We start from the raw sequence: 23,844 nt of genomic DNA on the forward strand, positions 1-23,844 counted from the left end.
TTCCTTCCTCCCTCTCTCTCTTTCTTTCTTTCTTTCTTTCTTTCTTTGAAGAGAGAATGAGAGACAGAGAGCATGAGAAGGAGGAAGGTCAGAGGGAGAAGCAGACTCCCTGCTGAGCAGGGAGCCCGATGCGGGACTCGATCCCGGGACTCCAGGATCATGACCTGAGCCGAAGGCAGTCGCTTAACCAACTGAGCCACCCAGGCGCCCCATCCTTCACCCTTTTCAATGCCCCTACACCTTTCCTGTCCTCCTCCACGAAAACCTGCCCCGTCAAAGCGTGTGCTCAACTGTGACCCATCTGCTGGGCCTGGCGCCTGTGGGAGATCTACCACAGAGAGTACTTATGCCTCCCTCTCCCCTAGTTTAACGATGCATACTGGTGAAGGGCTTGGGTCCCGGAGGCGAAATCCATATGGATTCAAATCCTAGTTCTGCTACTAGCTATGTGCCCTCTCAAGCCTCATCTATAAATCGGAGATACTGTCTCATAGGGCTGTGGGGAAAACGAACAACTGAATCGAAGGCAGGGAAAGTGCTCAGCATACAGATGACCACACAGTGAGTGCTAGAAAGCCCAGGGCTCCTGCTGTCCTTATCAGCTGGTGACCTCCAGCGGGTGCTCTCTGCTCTAGGACAAATGCAAGGTCTTCCATGAACCCTCTCCTCATCACCAAGATTCCCCTTTCTGAACTTCCGTTGTTCCCCGTTCCAGCACCCAGACGTGCACCTCTCTGCACTGTTACAGAAATGTCTCCCACAGATGCGTCCTACTGTTCCCCCATTTCGCGGGCTAGCTTGTCAGCTCGCTGTGTATTGGCTCTGTGACCACAGTCCCCTTCCCCTCGATGCCCGGGTTCAGATGGTTCGAATACAGTATAAACAAGCACATAGGTGTTGGATAAATAAATGTGGGAGGTGTACCCGGGTCATTTTTTCAGGTATACGCATATTTGGTCTTCATGGTGGAGAGACAAGTAATGAGACATAATGCGCGGGGCTTGGTCTCCCAGTCTCCAAGTGAGTTACTGCGCGGTCTCAGGCGGGGTGTCTATAAAATGCAGCAGTACCACCTGCCTGCCCCCTGGGGCCAGGGCAGATGCCCTGGGCTTTTAAGCAGCGGTGGTTCTTTACTTGATGTTAAGTAAAGAAGAGCATCTGGGTTCTGATGGTAACAAATGGGTCTCATTCTCTTTTAGCAGTTCTCAGCTCCGATTGCACCAAACAAGGCCAACAAAATAGGCCTCAGTGCTTTTAGATCAGATTTCCAGAGAAATCTCCCTCCCCAGTAACTCATGACTGTGCCAGATTTTTCAAAAGGCTAATCTAAATTCCTTCTCACTTTAGGCTCCCTTCCCTTTGTCTTCTGCCGAATCAGATCAACAACAGCTCTGGCCACCATGATACGGTGATTATTCTTAAATATCTTTATTTCACTGTTTTCCAGTAATTGATCTAGACTAGAGGGGACTGTTTCCACCCTATCAGTATTCCCATCATTTTTTTTCTCTTCCTTCTCCGTGCTTCCCCCTCTTTCTCCCTCTCCTAACCCTCGGGCCTCCCAGCAGTGCCCGTGTTCGCCCGCACTGCCTGGTCCTGTGGGAGCCACCCCAGGTGAAAGACGCTCTGACGGCTGGTTTAGGCCGAGGCCTACGGCACCAGCCCCATGATCGGAATTTGAAGGACCCAGGCCTGTATGGAACACTGACGCACCGTGAGCTGCACCCAGCTAGCTGAGCCTTTTTGTGAGTCAGGGACGGTCACTCTCCCTGAACTTCTGGTATACAGTCCTTCGCCTTTATAATGCTAATTAAGGTGTGGCTAACACCAGTGCTACTTAGAATCTCAAACTGAACTCCCAAGGGAAAGGGGACTGGGTTCATACGAGGTGGTGAAATTTCAGAGTGCAGAAAACATGTCCCTTGGGATAACAAGGCAGAGGAAAGAAGCATAAACATGGTACAGGATAGTGGCTAACAAATATGGTTTGGCAGCCCAGCCCTGTCTTCAAATGAAACCTTTGGTGGAATCCCACTCCTAACTCCGATCGGAGTGGCGCTGCTCTGTGTGGAAGGCAGGGTAAGGTGGTGGAGGCACGGGGCCAGAGCCCACACTTCTGCCTCCTCACCCCTGCTCTCCTCTCCTGACAGGGTGGTTCCCGCAGCATCCACAAGGAGCCCCCATGCCTCCATGAGTGAAGGAGCGACAGAGACAGCAAGAGGGGATGGCAAACCAACTTTAGGGCCCTATGGGACCATGTGGCCAACATACCTGCATAAAGACGGTCCCATTGCTTTTGTCTTTTTAGTTTATCTGTGTTTCTTAGCCTTGATTTTCATGGATATATATATTTTATCATAGTATATTTTTGTAATGCACCTCAAAATCTTTGCAGAATAAGTTGGTGTCTGGATATGTGCACACAGTGCTAGGAAGAGAGAAGCTGGATATCACATCTGTGACAAGACATTCATAAGGTCTGGTTTCACTTGCTATACGACTCACCGCTCTGAAAGATGCTATAGTATTTTTAAAAAATTTTATTTATTTATTTGAGAGAGAGAGAGCAAGAGAGCACAAGCAGGGGGAGCAGCAGAGGGAGAGGGAGAAGCAGGCTCCCCACTGAGCAGGGAGCCCGATGCGGGGCTCGATCCCAGGACCCTGGGATCATGACCTGAGCCGAAGGCAGACACTTAATCACCTGAGCCTCCCAGGCACCCTAGGTACTATGGTATTTTACTGTGCTTTATACACGATGGCTTAAAGCAAACCGAATGAAAACTAAATACACTCTAAAAGGAACTCCAAGATTCTTAAGAGCCTCAAAAGTAGAGCTTTACACTCTAAGACTACATTTTCCCCTGAACAATGAAAGGTATTCTTAATACCACTTATAATAAGATGTTAAACATGGATGGCCTAATTAGTCCCTTTACTTTTGCTTGTATATTTATTAGGAAGAGGGGCAATAATAAGAAATACTTTGCTGGGCGCCTGGGTGGCTCAGATGGTTAAGCGTCTGCCTTCGGCTGGGTCATGATCCTGGCTCCGCGGGAAGCCTGCTTCTCCCTCTCCCACTCCCCCTGCTTGTGTTCCGTCTCTCATTGTGTCTCTTTCTGTCAAATAAATAAATAAAATCTTAAAAAAAAAAAAAAAAGAAAAATACTGCTTTGTGTAAGTTTGACTAAGGGCTATTAATTTCCTAAATTATCTACAGAAAAAATGTAACATATATTTAAATGTCCATCAATTTGAAAGACGCGAGAAAAAAATCGGAAATTCAAACAATTGCAGTATATAATTTTTTTTCTGATTTTTAAAGGAATATTTATAGCTTGAAAGGGAAGAGCTGGTGAAATATATAAAAGAGAGGCAATTCTTTTCGTATTTTAGGAAAATTATAGTTCTTGAAGAAGACATTGACAATTAGCTCTCAGTTGACACGTACTCATTATGCTGGAATTTCTAGACTCTTCCCCTTTTTATTTCTGAGAAGGGAAACACATTTCTTTCAGAATTGGACGAATGGCTTTAATGACCTATATAATCTACAGCCCAGAAGCCAGATCCATCAGACAGCCTGCTTTCCTCTGATCAAAGCTAAGAATAACTTTCACATTTTTAAGCTGTTGGAAAAAAAAAAATCAAAAGAAGAACATTTCTTGACAGGTGAACATTACACGAAATTCCCATTTCGGTGTCCATAAATAAAGGTTTTTGGAATGCAGTCATGCCCCTTCATTTGCATTTTGTCTGTGGCTGCCTTCCTACTAGGATGGCATTGCTGAGACTGAATGGCCCCAATGCCTAAAATATTCATACAGTCTGGCCTTGCACAGAAAAATTTGCTGACCCCTGACCTAAGAGATGGAGCCCACTGGAGGGCCCCCTCTGTGTGTCCCTGGGGCACGCGGTAGGAGACGTACCTGGTTGAACTGGCGCAGCCATTTGTCAAGACACCAGAAACAGCAGAAGCAGCATCTGAACACGCACCTGGACCATGCGCCATGCTGCCGGGATCGGGGTCAGAACCAAAGGAACAGAGTCAGAAACACAGGAAAGAAGGAAGCAGGTAGACACACAGTACATTCCTAACTTGGAGATTCATGCACCTGGGGAAGCACGCGTGGGAGACGTCCTTCTATTCTGCAGGTGCTACTACTACTACGAATTATTACCATTATTATGGTGATAACTCCCTGAGGAGTGAAGTTTCTCTCCTGTGGGCTTACCTTGTGATGATTGCTGTTGCCCTCAGCAAAAAGGGAAATGGGTTATAGTCCATATTTACTAGCAAAGGTAAACTAGGCTTTCTGGTTCTAGTTAAAAAAAAAAAAAAAATCTCTTTCCATCTTCCCCTAAGTGTCGTCAATGATAAAATTTGTTTTTTCAAACCAGTTTGTATTCTTGAAAAATCCACATCCCAAAACACAGTGAAACAAATAATGCATTGTAGGTACTAATTATGTGCCCATATAAAAAGAAGAATCAAGTTTAACTTTTTGTGCAAAAAAAAAAAAAATCCCATACTGAGATTTTCAGGGCTAAATTTCAAGGGACAAATCAGTCCTTTGAAATATAATTTGGACATAGGCATAGCTCAAGAATGAATAATTTAATAAAACTCTTGGAGGAGGGGTGATTGGATGCGTCCTACGGACTGCCCAGAGGTTAAAAAAAAAAAAATCCCTGTAAACAATCCTGAAATAGTCCTCTCTGAGGACCCCAGAAGTAACTCAGCCTTATATGGACATTTTCTTGTCCCACTGTTAACTCAATTGGATGAAACTTTATCTGGATACTTTTCAGCCTGGCTATGGTTGTGAATGAGCCATTTCACATAAGGAAAGATCACACGGTGGCAGTGCGAAGTGTTTAAGTTGTAGACACAGTATGGGGAAAACCGTGTCAGTGCGAAGTGTTTAAGTTGTAGACACAGTATGGGGAAAACCGTGTCTTTTTAACTGAAGAAAGGACACATTTCTCCAGTAGTGAGATCATTAAAGGGGAGTCTGGCCCCTTGATCCTTCTGGGATCTCAGGAGTGATAAATAACCTTTTAGACTTCTGCCAGAGAGACCAACCCACTGACTTCTCTTTTAGATTTATGGAAGGCTGCTGGCCCAGAGTTAAAGGTGCCTAGCTCTAGGAAGGATGGCAAGGTCCCCTACTGCTCATTAATTTGTGATTATCTATTGCTAATGCATATAATGAATATATGTAAAATAGAAATCTGTTCTGATCTTCAAAAAAATCCTTCTTGAAATTGAAGGATCAATTGCAAAATGCAGGAGCCAGAGGAACTAGATTTGGCTTGGAATTGGGATGCCTCTTCAAGTCACCAAAATGCACATATATTTTTATCGCTTGAAATTTAGCCCTGAAAATCTCACCATAGGATTTATTTCCAAAAAAGTCAAACTTGATTCTTTTTTAACGTGGGCACGTAATTAGCATCTACAATGCAATCTTTCTAGAAATAGAAGAAAATACTCTATGCTCAGGGGAACCGCTCAGCATGTATTTCATGATAAGGAAGCTAGATAATTTTATGTGAAATTCAATCCATTATTCCAAATTCATATACTAATCTTAAGTCTTGATTATAGACTTAAAAAATATCAAACAATTTAAAATATAGGAATAAATCCATGTGTAGAATTTCCCCAATTTACTAAGGACACAAGGTTGGAAACAGGTAAACTTGTGAAACTCTGATCAAGTCACAAGCACGGAGGTGGGGATGGGAGGAGGGATTAACATCGTGTGAGAACAGAAAAGTTGGGAAAAGTCCAACCTTCCCTTGTTTGGCAGGCCAGAAATACCATGAGAACAGCTGTTTTCCTGGTGTTCTGGTTTCCACTGGCATTCATAACCAAATGTGCATGGAAATAAAAACCAGGGAGGAGAAAAACCCCCAGGCACAAAAGCCCTACAGTTTTCTGTCTTTGAGCTGAGATTTAGGTCAGCTTATCCATTTCTCACTCTTAAGCACATTTTCTCTGGCTGTCTCTGTCTCTCTCACTCACACACACACACACACACACACCCTCTCTCACATACACACATGTGCATGCACGCACACACATTCTCTCTCACACTCACTTATTAAAACTCCCCCCGCCCACACACACCAGTCACTTCCCATGGCACCCTCTAGGAAGCAGAAAAGGAAGGAATATTTTAGCATTAAAACAGAAACAAGTATTATTCCTATCTTGTAGCATATTTTCTTACTTAAAAAAAAAATCTTGCAGTATATTTTCTTACTTAAAAAAAAAGCAGGATAAATGTCTACAAAAACTTGTTAAAGGTTTTATCTGAAAAATTCCTTCCATTTGTTCAGCATTTAAATGAGAAGGAAAACCAGCTAACTTAGAACTACTCCCTCCCCACCCCACCTCCACCACCTTGTGGTCAAAAAAACAAACCCCAAAACCCCAAACAACAAAACAACAACAACAAAAAACCCAACAAACAAAACCATAAACAAAACAGGCTAGGGACAAAAAGGTTGCTGGGGTGGGGTTGGGGGTGGGGGGTGGGATCTGAAGAACACTGAGGCTTGGAAATGGCCAGTGTCACGGGTCCACACTCCTGTCCTGGGACCTGTGGCAGCTGTCCAGTCATTATCTTTTCTGCCCCTTCAACACCCTCTGCCATGTGCACTAAGGAGCTGCCTTACCTTCCCTGTCAGAGCGTTGGAAATGTACATGAGAATGGTTCTCGGAATCCTCATCACAGTGATTAAAAATGACCCTTTTATGGCTGTTCCTTGATGGTAGCAGAAAAGAATGGAGAGAGACCAAAGGATTGGGCGATCAGGAGGGTCATTTTTATTTCTGGGAATGGGGGGAAAAAGATAGCATTTAAAAAACACCATTTAAAACTTCTCTCTGGTTCAAATCATCAACGGTGCTAACATTTATAAAGCAGCAATGCAATTTGGCAAAGCTTTTATACTCATTGGTAGCTAAGGTTAAATTATTTCTTGGACTAACTCCTTTCATGGCATTCAATGCTACAAACAAACAGAACGGAAAATTAAAAAAAAGAAAACACTGAGGAATGAAAATAAACAAGCTTCCCTTTTTACCATGCCTCCTCCCCCCTCCCCCAATCCTGTAAGTTTTCTCTTAATCTCATTTTTACTTTCAGAAGTTTAATTATATAATCATTTCCAAGGTCTACATTACATATGTAAATATTGCCAGCATTAGCTTGGTGATTAAAATCACCACCAAATCAGGTGATCAGGAAGGGCAGCCACAGGGACACCAGTGAGCTCCAGCTTGATTAAAGGGACAGAAAGTTCTGGCTTCCACACAGCCCAAGTCTCCTAAAATCCAGCTGATTTCTACTCTGCTGTTTAAAGGTTACTTCAGTGTGAATCATTTGTGGAACGTGTCATGACACAGCAACCAAGAACGGAAAAGCCAGTTTCACGAGCAGGGGCGAAACAAAAAGTAAAAAAGAACAGAATGGGCATGGCCTTCACCCTACCCCAAACCTGCAAGATAAAAGAGAGGCAGGGCTGGTGCCACCCCTCCCCCTGACCGTCTCAATTCCCGTTGGTGCCAGTTCTAGAAAATGAGGCCCTTTCCAAGAAGCCACCTCACTGATTCCAAGTGAGGCTTGCTTACTTCATAATGGATTATTCTACAAACTCGCTCAGGTTGCTAATAAGTCACTATGAATTAAGGTTTTGACAAGAGCCTAGGTTCTGAGGGAGAAAAAAGGAATGCGGCCAGAAAGGTCTCAAGAGTTGGCAAAGGGCTGTATTCTGCTGTTACTGAAATCATCTGGAAGGAAAGGAGAACCCGAAAGTCCTATTGGGAGCGGAGTAACCATGATCCTGTGGCCCCACAAAAAGGGTGATGTATGTTTCAATTCAGTATTATTGAAAATAGGAAATACCAGGGAAACTATTGCTGATATGAATTCATGTTGGTGTGATAAACTAGAAGAATAGTACTGGCCAGGAAAATCTGACATGGTTTTTCCCTTTTCTCAGCTTTTCTTTTTTAAAGGAAGGAAGAATGTTTACTTTTCCATTTAGGAGATTTATGTGCCTTAGAACTTATTACAGTGCTCGAGAGGATGCAGGGGAAAGAGGACAGCACCTGCTTCCCATCTGGTAGGGAAACAAGTGACTCACAGGCCACGGCGAAGGGGGCTCTGGAGTCTGGTCCTCCAGGTTTTGAAGTCTGGGCTTGCGTCTCATCTTTCTGAGAAGGTTTTGCTGGGAGGGGATTAACCCGTGACACATCCTGGCTGTGACTCCAGCCTCTCCAGGGCTTGGGTGGAAGAAGATGCACTAGTTCCAGGAGCTGGCTTCTCACGTGACGAGAGAGAAAGTTAAAAAGAAGGCCCTTCCAACTCAGGCCAGCTCGTGGAGTCAGGAGTCGTTCAATACCCACCCCAGCCCCCCATTAGAAACCACCCTACAGAAAAGGGTTAAATGAGTGGAGTGTCTCTGAGGCCTCCACCTTCTCTTCTCAGACCTTTCTCTGTGGTCAGAGGTAACATCGTCCTGCCCTGCCTCCCCTGCTGTGGTTGTGGCCCGACCTTCATCTCTGTCTCCTTCACGAGCAGCAGAACCCGCCCTCAGGAAGAGGACCTGAAGCTTAAAAGAATACCCCTCACTGGATTTCATCGTCTTTTGAGAACCAGCTTGCGGGATGGCAATGCAGCGCCGGGCGTGCGGGGCACCCCAGTGAGGAGCTGAGGAAGCTGGGGCCTCCCGTCAGGCCTGCCCTCTGCCCCTAGGGCTCACTGCGTGTGCAGCACCTTCCACCCTGCTTCTGTGGGGGTGGCAGAAGGAAGACCTGGATAGTGTGAGACAGCAGGTGACCCTAGCCTGTGCTTGCTCCCCACAGCCTGGGCCCAGCTTCCCCCTCCTTTTAAACTTGCGTTTGTCCTGTGGGAGCCGGAGCCCCGGGATACCACAGCAACTCAAGGCGCTCAACAGAGGCTCTAACCGTCCCCTCCATCCGAGTCCCGTGGCGGCTTTGGGTCATGGCGCACTAGGGCTGTGCGGCGACCACTCGTCCTGCGGCAACACGGCATCAGGCAGAGCAAGCAACTTCAGGGTCCTAGAGGCAAGGGTCACTCCAGTGAGATCTGGCCCAGTGCTGAGGACTCTTCAACAGTATTAGAAGTAACTGTGTGCCGAGGCTCCCGGACAAGGACCAACCAGAATGGGAGGGATGGCGTCCAGTGTAAATCCAGTCCCCAGCAAAGGGGCGCTGTGTGGTCCCTGAAGAGACTATCCTTTCCTGAGGTTTCTTCCAGCAACATCACAGTCCGGTCCATCCTTCCAATCCTCCAGGAAAAGGAGATTGTCTTTATTATGAAGAACAGGATTCTGTAGCTGTCCTCAGCGACTCTCGTTAGGGTGACGAAATCCATCAGTCTCCTGCCTAAATCCCAAAAGCTCGGCTGTTCACCCATCTCCCTCACTGCCTTCTCAGCCAATCAAGAGCTGCTGGAAACCATCTTTGGAATATTTGAAAGCGATGATGAAGTCATGCCTCAAGTGCCCCTTCTCCGAGTTGAACGGTTCTAGTTCCTTCCTATGACCATCCCCAGCCACATCTTTATGGCTCTCTGTTGACCCCTCTTCAAGCGAATGATTGTAAAAGAAATTTTACAGGTCGCCGTATCCTGGCACTTGATGGTCTCTGCATGAGCTCTTCAGCCCTCGTGATGCTTACGTGAATGACAAAGATGAACGCATGCTGGCGAATCCTCCCCCCCACCGAGTGCAGGCCAGAACATGAGATATTGTCAACCTTGGGACGAGGGAAAATCTTTTTTTTTTTTTTTTTTTAAGATTTTATTTATTTGACAGAGAGAGACACAGCGAGAGAGGGAACACAAGCAGGGGGAGTGGGAGAGGGATAAGCAGGCTTCCCACAGAGCAGGGAGCCCGATGTGGGACTCGATCCCAGGACCCTGGGATCATGACCTGAGCCGAAGGCAGTCGCTTAACCAACTGAGCCACCCAGGCGCCCGGGACGAGGGAAAATCTTAAGGTTTCAAAATTCAGCACCATGTAAAAAAGAAAGTGGAACTCCTTAATAAAGAAATAGTGCTCTAAGTTAGTCGACATGCATTTTATTTTTACCAAAGTAATATGTAAATATCTTAAGTCAAATAGCACGAGGCTAACCAGGAAAGGTAGCAGTTGGCTTTCCCCACTGCTCATTTTCTTTCCCTAGAGGTATGTTAGCTATTTCTTCTGTAACTCACCCCACACTTCCAAATTACCTGTTCTTTCTGCCATGTGTTTTTTTCAGCCTCTGATACTGTCTACTGGCTTCTCACTCTTTTTTTTTTAGAGGTGGGGGGCAGGGCAGAAGGAGAGGGAGAGAGAGAATCCCAAGCAGGCGCCACAAGCATCGTGGAGCCCAATGTGGGGCCGCATCTCACGACCCTGAGATCATGACCTGAGCCAAAACCAAGAGTCAGATGCTCAACTGACTGAGCCATTCACCCAGGTGCCCCTGACTTCTCATTTGAAACATGTCTGTCGATTGTTTGTCTTATACAACCTAAACATTTTCCCATTCTCTCCTTCTTCTCAATATAATTATATTGAACTTTTTAGAGTTTTTTCCGGTTTTATTGAGATATAATTGACAAAAGAAATTGTGTAAGTTTAAGGTGTATGATGTGTTGATCTGATACTTACATATTGCAAATGATGACCACCACAGCAGTAGCTAACAACGTTGTATAATTACATTTCTTTATTGTGGTAAGAGCATTTAAGTTCTACTCTCTCAGCAATTGTCAAGTATATGATACAGTCTTGTTAACCATAATCACCATGCTGGACATTAGATCCCTAGAACTCATTCATCCTAACTTGAAGCTCATACCCTTTAACCAACATCTGCCCATTTCCCCCAGCTGCGTCCTCAAGTCCTGGTAGTCACCACTCTACTGTTGCTAAGTTTCTATTGTTTTGGCTTTTTTACGTTTTGCATATAAGTGAGATCATACAGTATTTATCTTTCTCTGATTTATTTCACTTAGCAACAGCCCTCAAGGTCCATCTACATTTTCCTCTTTCTCATGGCTGACAAAAATTCCATTGTGTGTGTGTGTGTGTGTGTACCACATCTTCTTTATTTAGTCATCTGTTGATATTTGATTAACATTTGGGTTGTTTCTATAGCTTAGCATTGTGAATAATGTTGCAATAAACATGGGAGTGCAAATATCTCTTTGAGATCCTATTTTCATTTCCTTTGGATATATACCTAGAAGTGGGATTGCTGGGTCATAGGGTAGTTCTATTTTTAATTTTTTGAGGAAGCTCCATACTGTTTTCCATAGTGGTTGCATTCCCACCTACAGTGCACAGGGGTTCCCTTTTCTCCAAATCCTTGCCAAAACTTGTTATCTCTTGTCTTTTGATGACATCCATTCTAACAGGTGTGAGATGATATCTCCTTGTGGTTTTGATTTGCATTTTCCTGATGATGAGTGATGTTGAATACCTTTTCATGTACCTATTGGTCATTTGTATGTCTTCTTTGGAAAGATATCTATTTAGTTCCTCTGCCTGTGTTTTAACTGGATTTTTTCTTAAGAGGTGACCTTTATTTTATTTATGTATTTATGTATTTATGTATTTATTTATTAAATCTGTGCATTTCTTTTTTTAAAAAAAGATTTTATTTATTTTAGGGAGAGAGAAAGTGTGCTCGTGCAAGTGGGGGAAGGGACAGAGGGAGAGAGTGAGAGGCAGAAAATCTCAAGCAGACTCCATGCTGAGTAAGGAGCCTGACCCTGGACTCCATATCGGCCTGAGATTGTGACCTGAGCTGAAGCCAAGAGTCAGACACTTAACTGACTGTGCCGCCTAGGCACCCCTTTATTTATTTTCTTTTTTAAAGATTTTATTTATTTGTTTGAGAAAGAGAGAGAAAGGGAAAGGGAGAGAGAGAGAGAGCGAGCGAGAGAGAGAGTGAGCATGAGTGGGGGTAGGGCCAGAAGAACAGGCAGACTCCTCACTGAGCAGGGAGCCCAATGTGGGACTCGGCCCCAGGACCCTGAGATCATGACCTGAGCCGAAGTCAGATGCTTAACTGACTGAGCCACCCAGGTGCCCCTATTTATTTATTTTTTTAGAGGGAGAGAAAAAGACAGCATGCATGAGTGGGATATGGGGGGAAGGGGCAGTAAGAGAGGTTGAGAAAGAGAATCTTAAGCAGGCTCCACAAGTGTGGAGCCCGATGTTGGGCTTGACCTCATGACCCTGGGATCATGACCTAAGCCAAAATCAAGAGTCATACACTTAACCAACTGAGCCACCCAACTGGATTATATGAGTTCTTTATATATTTTGGATATTAACTTCTTATGATATATATGATGTGCAAATATTTTTTTCCATTTCATAGGTTGCCTTTCATTTTGTTGTTTTTTACTGTGCAGAGGAGCTGAACAATCTATATCTTGAAAACTACAAGACTTTGATGAAAGAAACCGAAGAAGACACAAACAAATAGAAAGATATTTCGTGTTCAAGGATCGGAAGAACTCATATTGTCAAAATATCCATACTATCCAAAGCCATATATAGATTCAATGCATTGCCTGTCAAAATTCCAATGACATTTTTCACAGAAAAAGAAAAGGCAGTTCTAAAATTTGTGTGGTATTACAAAAGATCCTAAATAGCCAAAGCCGTCATGAGAAAGAACAAACCTGGAGGCATCACACTAATTTCAAAGTATGCTACAAAGCTATAGTAATCAAAACAGTGTGGCACTGGCATAAAAATGACACATAGATCAGTGGAACAGAATCAAGGGCCCAGAAAGAGAAAGGGATAGTCCCTTTAATAAATGGTGTTGGGAAAATTGGATAACTACATACAGAAGAATGAAATTACACCCCTATCTTACACTACTCACAAAAATTAATTTGAAATAGTTTAAAGACTTTACCATAGGAACCAAAACCATAAAACTAAAGACAACATAGGGAAAAAGCTCCTTGACATTGGCCTTGGCAATAATTTTTTGAATATGACACAAAAACACAGCCACAAAAGCAAAAATTAATAAGTGAGACTACATCAAACTAAAAAGCACTGCACAGTAAAAAAAACAACAAAATGAAAGGCAACCTATGAAATGGAAAAATTTAATCCTAAGTATTTTATTGATTCTTGAGGCTATTGTGAATGGGATGGTTTTATTTTTTCAGATATTTTGTTGTTATAGAAATGCAACTGTTTTCGGTATGTTGATTTTGTATCCTGCAACTTTACTGAATCCATTGATTAGTTCTAACAGTTTTCAGTGGAGTTTTTTTTTTTTTTAAAGATTTTATTTATTTATTTGAGACAGAGAGAATGAGAGAGAGAGAGCACATGAGAGGGGGGAGGGTCAGAGGGAGAAGCAGACTACCTGCCGAGCAGGGAGCCCGATGCGGGACTCAATCCACGGACTCCAGGATCATGACCTGAGCCGAAGGCAGTCGCTTAACCAACTGAGCCACCCAGGCGCCCTTTCAGTGGAGTTTTTAGGCTTTTTCTATATATAAGATCATATCATCTACAAACAAAGACAATTTTACTTCTTCCTCTCTGGATACCTTTTATTTCTTTTTCTTGCTCTGGCTAGGACTTCCAGTACTACATTGAATAGGAGTGGTGAGAGCAGGCACTCTTGTCTTGCTCTTGATCTTACAGGAAAAACTTTCAACCTTTTACCATTGAGTATGTTTTAATCAATGTTTAGTGTTTACATTATCTGTACATAAATAACATTCACAACTGATCTACGTAGTGTATTCTTTTTTAAAAATTATGTATTCATTTATTTTTGTTGAAGTATAAACCAAGTAGTGTATTCTGATTATAGTTTCTTTCCTATACAACTTTTGGTTTTCCTGAAGTTAATAATTGTTTCACATTTTTTATTTGCTTGGTTTCCCATGGGCTTTACCAAATGCTTCACCAAAGTGTAAATCTTTTCTCTACTTGTTCAAACACATCTGGTATTCTCTTAGTTTCCTTTTTTTTTTTTTTCCCTTGGACACATGCCTCTGGGAGCCCACTGTTCTCCTGCTCCTCTTTGGACTGGATACTTTTTATACCTGCTTCATAGCTACCCTTCTGGGAATTCCCTATTCTTTACTGTGTTGGAGCCCATTTCCTGAAACTCCTATGTTCCTCCCTGGCTTACTCATTCATTTCAGAGGAGAACACCCTTCCTAAGAAAGGAGATGGGGAGCAAAATCTCTTGGGATGTTCCAGTCCTGAACATGACTTAATTTCCCTTACCCTTGACTGACAGCATGAATAGGTATAGATTTCTAGTTTTGAAAATAATCTCTCATTAGAATTTTGACAAGTTTGCTTCATTGTCTTCCTGGTTCAGAGTTGCTATTGAACATCAGACCCCACTCTACTTCTTGATCCTTTGCCTGTGATCTATTTTTCCCTTCAGAAGCTTCTGGGATCTTCCCTTTACTCATGTCCTCTAACTCTGGGAAATTTTCTTTGATAACTTCCTCCTTTCTCTTTCCTTTGTTCTCTATATCTGGAACTTGTATTAGTCAGATGTTGAGTATCCAAAATGTATCCTCTAACTTTTTATCCTTCCTTTATTTTCCATCTTTCTGTCTTTTTGCTCTGTCTTCTGGAACAATTCTTTAATTTTATATTTTAATCCTCCAGGAGAAAAATTTCACTTTTGCAATCATATTTTTAATGACTAAGAGGTCTTTCATTCTTCTTCTTCTTTTTTTTTTTTTTGGTACTTATTTTATGGATGCACTATTTCTTTGTTCTTTCTGAGGATATTATAGGTTTTTATATATTTTATTTATAGTTTTCTCCTGCTGCCTGCGTTGTCTCTATTTTCCCTAAATTCCCTTTGTTTTGTTCATTTTGATCTTTTTCTTTCACTAGAGGTTTTCTGTGAATGTTGAATCATCACTGGCTACCAATTCAATTTAAGACTGAGGAACTACAGAGTGAACTGACAGCTCTGTATGAGGTGACAGTTTCCTGGTAAGTTCCACTGTCTGGTTCAGTCAGGGAATCATTTCACTGGAGGACCCCTCCCCCACCATATAGCATTATCTGTAGGTCTTTACTTTGGATTGGTAAGTTCTCCAAAGAAGAATCCTCTAATCTCTCGTCAGGGGATATCAACGTAGTTGATATCCTAGGAGCTGAGCCATGGAATGCCCATTGGTGGTGGCAATAGGGGTCCTCACTATGCAGCTTTTAGGCTTTTACTTATCTCCCCTTCTTTCAATAGAGTCTTACGCCCAGCCGCAGCTGTGCCATACTCCAGGTCCAGACCCTTTCTGGTTTACCCCTCCAGAAAGCAAAGCTCCTATATCCTGCTGGTTTGGAGGAGAGGCCCTGGAGCCTAACTGTTCCTTAGGAAGATTTATAACTAACCTTCAAAAGTACATTTTACACCTGAATTCCTGGGCCCCCTAGGTTTTTGTGGCTCACACCAGCCCATCTTATTTTCACCTCCTCTCCCAGCCAACACACACAGATGGGCCTTTTTAGGTTTGTCTAGTCAGCTCAGTCGCTACTCATCCATCCTCTCTTCAGCTTTCAACATTTGGTTGACGTTTCTTTTCCCTGTCATTTCCTATTGTCTCTGTACGTTTATGCCTTTTTCATTCTTTCATGGTTTGGGGTGAGGGGAGTTGGAGTAGGAGGAGGGGTTAGAGATACAGATATATGCTTCACCGGAAGTCCAAACCAAAAGCCCCCATTGAAAATGCTTTGGTTTTGTGAGTCTAAGGTAACACAAAATCACTACTGTCAGGCAGCTGTTACCTGCTAGCCAACATGGTTAGAATAATCTTTGCTCCTGTACTCAGGAGCAAGCAGCTCATGCCACCCACCTCCAGGGGCTCAGAAGTCCTCAAGGCCAAGGGCTACAAGCCCTGTGTGCATCCCACAGAGTCTCTAATGATGAAGGCTCCCAAACAGCACCCCTGTATTAAAACCCACAGTGCTCCTTATTGTCGGGAGGTAATTGCTCATCGGGATGAATCATCCCTGGTTGACTTTCTTACCCCCACAAATATTCATGCTTATCTGCTCATTTGGTCTGAGAGATTAGAGGAGGCTCAGCCCTATAGGGAATAAACTTCCTGTCCTCAGTCCAACCCTGTCATTGTCCTGGCCTGCTCTGCTTGCCTGTGGTTTTATCTTTGCCCCATGGAGACTCACACACACAAACGAGGTAAAAAGTTCCGGGGGGCGGAGGGTGTGTGTGTGTCCTCAATTATTTTGATGAGGTAATGGGGTGAAAACACTTAAATAAGTATCATGGTGAACAAAGAAGCAAGTAATTAATTCACTAGTACTTAAGTAGATGAACACGAACTGTATTTTATAGTTATATACAATTTCCTTAGGGTTTAAAATTATTTTCTAAGAAAACACTGTCCTCATTTTTTACAGAAGTCAACCTTTCCTTTCAGACATCTTTCAATTCTAAGCAGTTGGATTATGTCCCTGTTTTGCTTCCCTCTGAATTTTCTAGCTTAAGGTGAAAGAGCTTGGAAATGTGACACATTTAAGGTATAACATTTCTTTTCACTACCAAATGAGCATCCTGCTCCAATTTTGACCTTAGTCTTTGACTCCTGCCAACCCCTTTTTAAAACTCCAAAGTATCGGGGCGCCTGGGTGGCTCAGTCGTTAAGCGTCTGCCTTCAGCTCAGGTCATGATCCCAGGGTCCTGGGATCGAGTCCCGCATCGGGCTCCCTGTTCGCAGGGAGTCTGCTTCTCCCTCTTCCACTCCCTCTGCTTCTGTTCCCTCTCTGGCTGTGTCTCTCTCTGTCAAATAAATAAATAAAATCTTTTAAAAAATAAAAAAATAAAACTCCAAAGTATCTTTTGTGATACTGGACGTGAAGCACGTAGACAAATCAAGAGCAGTAATCCTACCTTTTGGAAGTAGGGTAGCAGTAGACCTACCTGTTGAAATAGCAAGTGACCAGTGCCCCGGCTACCGTCATTTGCTGGCACGCGAGGATGAATTCGCTGGTCCAGATGAGGCCAATTAAATGGTACCACCACATGTACCGAATGCCTACGAGAGGCTGATATTCCACTTGGCCACCTTCAATAACCCGTGCAGCTCCTAAAGTTTAAAACACAAATATGCTTTACACCAATGTTTTCCAAAGCATGGAAAGATGATTCAACAGGCCACACTTCCACGTGGCTGGCTGTTGGCATTAGGTAGATGCACAGATGCCAAAGTAAAGTTGGTAGCATCCACCCTCATTTGAGATCTTCATAGCACACACTGAAAACTGAGAACACACGTTTAACTTATGAGTAATATCAGTAAAAATATTCATAATGACTGATGGGTAGGCAATTTGCAAGACACTTGACCTATATACTCTAATGCTCATCCCACTTTATAGATATGAAAATTGAGGTTTGGAAGAGTCAGGGAACTTCCATAAAGTCTCACTGCTCATGATTAGTGGAAGGAGACTATAAACCCTGACACGCTGGATTCTAACATCCATGGTTTTTCTACCACACAACTTTGTGATACAAACAAAACTCGTTATTAGGACTATAGCCATTAGGACTATATTTTAGAACACTGCTTCACCAAAAATTTATAGTTTATAAATGAGACAAGGATCTCCATTTTTTTTCAAAGGGATTCATTTCAGATTTCATTTCAAGGGCAAACTCTTCTAGCACATTTGAAATACCTATTGGGTCTCAGTGCTAACCTAGGTTCATATCTCAGCTTGAACTGGGTAAGCTATTCAGTCTCCTTAGGTATAACACCAATTTCCTGCTGGTAGTTTGAATGAGATTACATGGTAAATGCTTAATACAGGCCCTGGCCCATAGAAACTTCATTCCATACATGATAATGATTTTATTAAATTTCAGGAGCTTAATACTGTATCAAACCAGGCCAGCAGGGTCATCCCAACAGTGCTCTGCCATTCACATGGCCAGTCCCTGTTTTATTTGACCTCATCTAAAGAAGCCCCTGAATTAGCTCTGCAATTCAATTCAATTCAGGTTGGATTTAGTAAATCCAAATGCCACCTCTGTGGCTATGTGTAATTTCTAGATGTTCTCCCACTACATATTTAAAATTATTGTAACTATACTAACTACAACCCTAAAACTACTGTAAGTCAGAAGATGGGCACTTCAGTCTTCAGCAAAACCTACAACTGGAACGACATTTAAAGATAGTTTCATATTTTCTTCCTTAGCTATAAACTGGTTTTAGGCTCATAATTCCCGTGTCTATAGACATTCACAAGAGGATCTCTGCAAAGGAAGTTGGAGAAGATAATCGTGCTGTAGAGCAATCTGATTCCACGGACAGAGGCTGGCCTTCGTTCCTTAGGCTCTGTGTTCTGCTGAACAAGAGTCACATTGTGAGAAACAGTGGAGCAGCTTGATTTACAGAGAAGTTAATATTTTATTGAGCACTGGGCTCTTTCTGGCTGGGAGGCAATCTCTGTCTCAGGTACGGCACTGATAAATGTTGATGCTTTTCCAAAACGGGTGTGTTTCGGAAAAGCATTCCCAGCACTAGAGAAGAGCCCCTCACCACCAACGCAGGGCTTGGGCAGATCAGGTCGGCGGAGACTTGGAGAATCACTTCATGGAATGTCAGGGTGACCAGGGCCAGCCAACAAGCACACTGTACTTCCTGCAAGGTCAAGTCCTGGGGATAGATGGCAGTTTTGCAAGAACAGGCCTACAGCGTTGCAAATGGTTTGGGGGTGGAGAATGTTCCCGCAGAACAGGAGGGATGCTTTGACAGACATAAGGTAAATACGGAGCCCTGGCTGCTAAAGGGGGGGGCTCCTTGGCTGCCCCGTGCCAGCCCCAGGAGGGGCACACTCACACACGTTCAGGCTCAGCACACCGATCGATGGCAGTAGCGACTGGAGAGTGGCTAAAGTGGTAAGTCCGGGTTCATACAAGCCTTCCAACCCCTGGCATTCCCCAAAGCAGCAGAACCCATACGGTATTCTGGTCACTGCTGTTTTAGAGTATCTTCGTCTCAGCGACCTTCTATTTGTTCCTCTGGTTCAGTCGTATCAGGCTGTTTCCAGACTCTCCTTTAGGGCAGGGTTCCTCAACAAACCAATTCCCATTTTGGTGCAGATAATCCTTAGTTGGGGGTGGGGGGCTGTCCTGTGCCCTGTAGGATGTTTAGCATTCACCCTGGCCTCCACCCACTGGATGCCAGGAGCACCCACCTCCCCTCGTCCAGTTATGTCAGCCCCAAAGGTCTCTAGACATTGCCAAATGCCACCTGGGGGCCAGACCTACTTCTCAAAAACCTCTGCTTTAGGCAAACATTCTCTGAAGAATCAGATCAGGCGCTCAGGCTTCAGGCTGAAAGCCCAGGAAGCCGCGGTTACCGCCTGTGGGTGGGGCAGGCCTGTTTCTGCGCACAAGACTACCCTCTCCTGGACGACAGTGTCAGTGCAGGCACGAGCCTCCGTCGGAGGACCCGCTGCTTTGCTGGGGAAGACTGTTTCACCATAGCTACTGCTATGTGTAGCCAACGCGTGTTAAGGGGAACTAGACTTCAGATAGATGCCAAGCTACGATGGATCACAGGGATGATAGTGCAAAGGGCACTGAACTCAGAGAGGACTTGGTCCCAGTCTCAGCTCTGACACATGTGATAAGCAACCTGGGCCTCCACTCTCTCATTGTCAAGATGAAGAGGGTGGACAAGATGAACCCTGGGGCAGAGATTACAGGCTTGGGTTTGAGTCCCACAGGCTGAGATTCATATCTCTGCACCGTCCCCTAATGGCTGACTAGCCTCGGGCAGGTTATGGGACCTTGTAACATCTCTGTTCCATCACTTGTAATCTGAAGACACTAATAGCAACTCCTCGCACCCTTGGTGACCCCGTCTAGTCTTGTGGCCCCGATGGCCACACATGTAGCTGCTATGGGGATTACGTGGCTAAGACCCTGGGAAGAGCGAGTACAATACAGGGTTAGCTATAACTGGAAGACAGGGAGAGAGAATTCCAGCTCTGGAATTAACGAATGTTTATTAAGCATCTACTGCATGTTGGAATGATGCTGGACATCAGCCATTAAGGGGAGAACACGAAAGAAGCAAACAAAACATCAGAAAGAGGATACCATCTGAGTGACTATCAGGAACTCCCATGTTGCTTTATTCATCTACTCATCTCCCCTTCTTCTGGACTGTTTATAATTCCTCCTTGGGCCTCTAAGGTTTTTTCCCCCCATTGTTACTCTCTGTCAATGACCTTACTTCTGGTTTCTCTGAGGAAAGTGGAACAACTGGAAAACCTCTGTGGGTGCCTACCCCCAACATCTACCTGCTGTCAGCATGAGCCCATAGCCCGACCCCCACTTAATGGGATAAACTGTCCATGATCCTAAGGCTAACCCCTCCTCTGGACCCCCCTCCTCATCTACTGATGACAGCTCTTCAGCAATTCCCCCCTCCTGCTTCCTTCATCCAAGTATGCCTCTCAACGGAATCATTTTCAACCATCTCTCATCTTTAAAACAAAAACAAAAAAACAAAAAAACCCCTCTCCTGACTCTCCTCCAGCTTCCTTGACATTTCTCTGTTCCTCTTTAGAAAATTTTTTAATTAATTAATTTATTTTAAAATAATCTATACCCACGCTCTTCTGAGTGAGCCAGTCAGGCACCCCTCTGTCCCTCTTTATGGCCAAATTCCTCAAGACTGTGCCTACTTACTCTTTTCAATTCTTTTCTCCCTCTTTCCCTTAAACCCAGTTGGATCATGATCCACTCCCCTGACCTTCCCTGAAGTGGTTTTGTTGCTAAATTCAGTGATCAGTCCTCGGGTCTTATCTCGCTTATCAGTAGGATTTGACACACCGGACACCAGTCCCATATCCCTGAAGCCCTTCCCCCACACTCCAGCACAGCACACGTTCCATCCTCCTGCCCACTGGCTGCTCCTGGTCAGCCTCATTTCTGTTTTCCTCCCCAGCTCCTGGATCCCTTACCACTGAAGGTCCCCAAAGCACAGCCCTTGGATTTCCACTCTTCTCTCTCTGCACTCATTCTACTCTCAGGGTTTTAAATACCATTTATATGCTTCCAAATTCCCAAATGTAGATCTCTAGCTGGGACCTCTCCAGAAACTTCAGACTCAAACAGCTAATTGCCCACTGGACATCTCCATCTGGCTGCCAAAAAGATGTCTCAATTAACACAATCAAAACCGATATGATCTCCCCTAAAATGCTCCACTCAGAGTCTTGCCCCATCTTAGCTGATGGCAGTCTCATCCTTCAGTTGCTCAGTGTCATCTCTAAATCTCTTTCCTTCACACCCTCCACTAACACGTCGGGAAATCCTTCAGAAGAGCCACAGACTCTGATAAGTCACACCTCGTCCATTATTATGCAAGCATCATCTCCTCCCTGGATGGCTGCTACTAAATGTAAGTCAGATCATGTTACTATTCTGCTTAAAACCGGAATGACTTCCCACCTCAGATTAGAACCAGACTTCCTATAAAGGCTACAAGCCCTAAGGACCCTATGTGTAGCCAACGCGTGTTAAGGGGAACTTAAGGATCGCTGATCCCATGCCCTCTCTGACCCCCTCCTGACCCATGCTCTCCCTCGACCACCCCACTCCGGCTGAAGGGGTCCACTTGCGGTGCCCCCAGTACCCTTGCCTCTTGCTGGTCCCTTTATCCTTGCCCTCCCTTTGCCAAGAACACTGTCCCTCCCCTTATATAGCCTCATGGCTCCACCCATACCTCTTTCAAATCTTTGCTCACCTATCACCTTCTCAATGAAGCCCTCCCTACTCATCAAGTTTTAAAATTGCACTCCCCCTTAAGCATTTCTCATTCCTCCTCTCTGCTTTAATTTTCTCCATACCACTTATCAACTTTTAATGTACTATAAAATTCACTTACTTATTTTATTTAATGCCCATCCCCCCTCTAGCTTCCAAACTAGAAGGAAAGCTGTATCTCTAGCATCTATAACAGGGTCAGATATAGTAAATGTTCAATAAATATTTATTGAATGAACAAATGAATGAATCAACCTTCCTCAATAAATCCAATAAATATAGCTCCAATATATCCTATATCCCTAATATATCTTACTATAGAGATCTGAGACAATTTTCGGGTTATCATCAATACAAACAGGAGGAAATTCATCATGAAGCTAACCATAAGTCCAGACATTATAAACATGCTTTAAAGCATTTTGAAAGATTAAGGTGATACTCATGATCATATACATGACCGTTTCTCAAGGAAGGCAGTCCAGCCGGTCGGGATAATTTCCCAAAGGAAGCAGGTCCAACTTGGAAGGGCTCAACTTTCTAGTACATTCAGTGCACTGGCCTCTTCCAGCAAATTGGCTCAGGTGCCCTCCTGACATCCGTCCTGCCTGTGTCTCTCACTGGCTCAGCTTCTGCTCGGACAGCATAAAGATTAGGGAAAAAGAGAAGAAAATCTCACTGACATAGAGCCTGTAATTTACCAAGTTCTTTCTGTGTATACATCTCATTTAATACTCACAGCACTGATGCGAATTCGCCTACTGATTCAGGATACACTTACTGAACTCATTGAGGAGCTGCACACAGAAAGGAAAAGACACGGCCCCTGCCCTCAAGATGTCCATACTCCAGGGGGATGGTGACGCACAAGTCATTGCCTTGCATTATTGTTCTTCGTAGGACTCATCACCATCTGACATATAATATATATACTTTATTCCCTCTCTCCCCGCTCACTAGTGCCTCTGTCCTGCTCACGGCTGTACCTCCAGTTCCCGGGGCTGCAATGGATAGCTGTTCAAAGAATGAAGAGTGTAAAAATTGCAAGGAAAATGAAGAAGCAATACTAAGTATGCCTGGGGAACTTATAGATTTTCTAAGAACGACAATGCTCAAAACCATTCTTGGAGAATGACTAGCTTTCCAAGCAGTTTGGGGTCGAGAGGTGGGATGCGGGCTGCGAAGAGGAGGTGTTTCCAGATGAAGGTCACGGCAGGTGCAAAGGCATGAATGTTCCTGGAGACTGTTTTCTTTTGCACCCTCCCAAAGGGACCATAAACTTCAAAAAAAGCAGGAGCTGTTTCAAATCTCTCTTGTGCAGGTTCCCTCTACCTCTTCCCAGGACAGGTCTGGGATGCTAGGAGGCTTTAATCTCTCAGAACCTAAAAAAGAAGACAATTTTCTTGTAAACTATATTCTCAAATATGCCAGGGAAGGGCAGAGAGTAAAGCTGAAGCTAGGACCAGATACTCTTTAGCCAACAGTAATTCCCAACATAAGGAACATACATGGTCCCTTATTTGCAAAGCAAAGCTCCGGCCCCATCTTAGCCTCCTCGCAGCCCTGTGAAAGCATCGTTTTTCCATTGCCAAAATGAGAAAAGGGAAGCACAGAGGATTAACGTATAAGGAAGGCCAGAGCCAGCCGGGATCCTGGGTCTCTTGACGGGAAACCTGTCTGACCCTGCTGCCTCCTTTCCAAGCAGGGCCCTTGGCCGTCCCAAGCACACTGAATGTATCCCTGTGATGACCCTTTTAACTGTAGCACATGCGGAGGGGAAGTGCCCCCCAAGATGGGCTTCCTCCACTGTTGACTCTGGGGTTTCCAGGCCACCTTAATGACAATTGGACATACCGAGCCCACGCGGGCTCCTTCCAACCTGCCACCTGCACCTGCTGGGTTCCCAAGGTTATGACAGTTTCGCTTTTCCCCACTGGATTTTAGTAGTCACTGTCACATGGCTGGTAGCAGATGGTTCCTAATGGGCGAAT

At 44.2% G+C, this 23,844-nt stretch overlaps 1 protein-coding gene across 1 annotated transcript in view; it reads right to left on the reverse strand.

Annotated features, from left to right (window-relative positions):
- SLC44A3 (solute carrier family 44 member 3) overlaps positions 1 to 23,844 on the reverse strand; it is a 98,964-nt gene that overhangs the window by 33,492 nt on the left and 41,628 nt on the right. The window contains exons 10-12 of the mRNA XM_035017983.1: positions 16,985 to 17,150; positions 6,685 to 6,841; positions 3,927 to 4,010 (exon numbers count right to left, since the gene is read on the reverse strand). Of these exons, the coding sequence (XP_034873874.1) occupies positions 3,927 to 4,010; positions 6,685 to 6,841; positions 16,985 to 17,150 (407 nt within the window). The remainder of the gene's footprint in view (positions 1 to 3,926; positions 4,011 to 6,684; positions 6,842 to 16,984; positions 17,151 to 23,844) is intronic.

The sequence above is a fragment of the Mirounga leonina genome, unplaced genomic scaffold (assembly GCF_011800145.1).
Source record: "Mirounga leonina isolate KUSES-001 unplaced genomic scaffold, KU_Mleo_1.0 Mir_173, whole genome shotgun sequence".
NCBI classification, from domain to species: Eukaryota; Metazoa; Chordata; class Mammalia; order Carnivora; family Phocidae; genus Mirounga; species Mirounga leonina.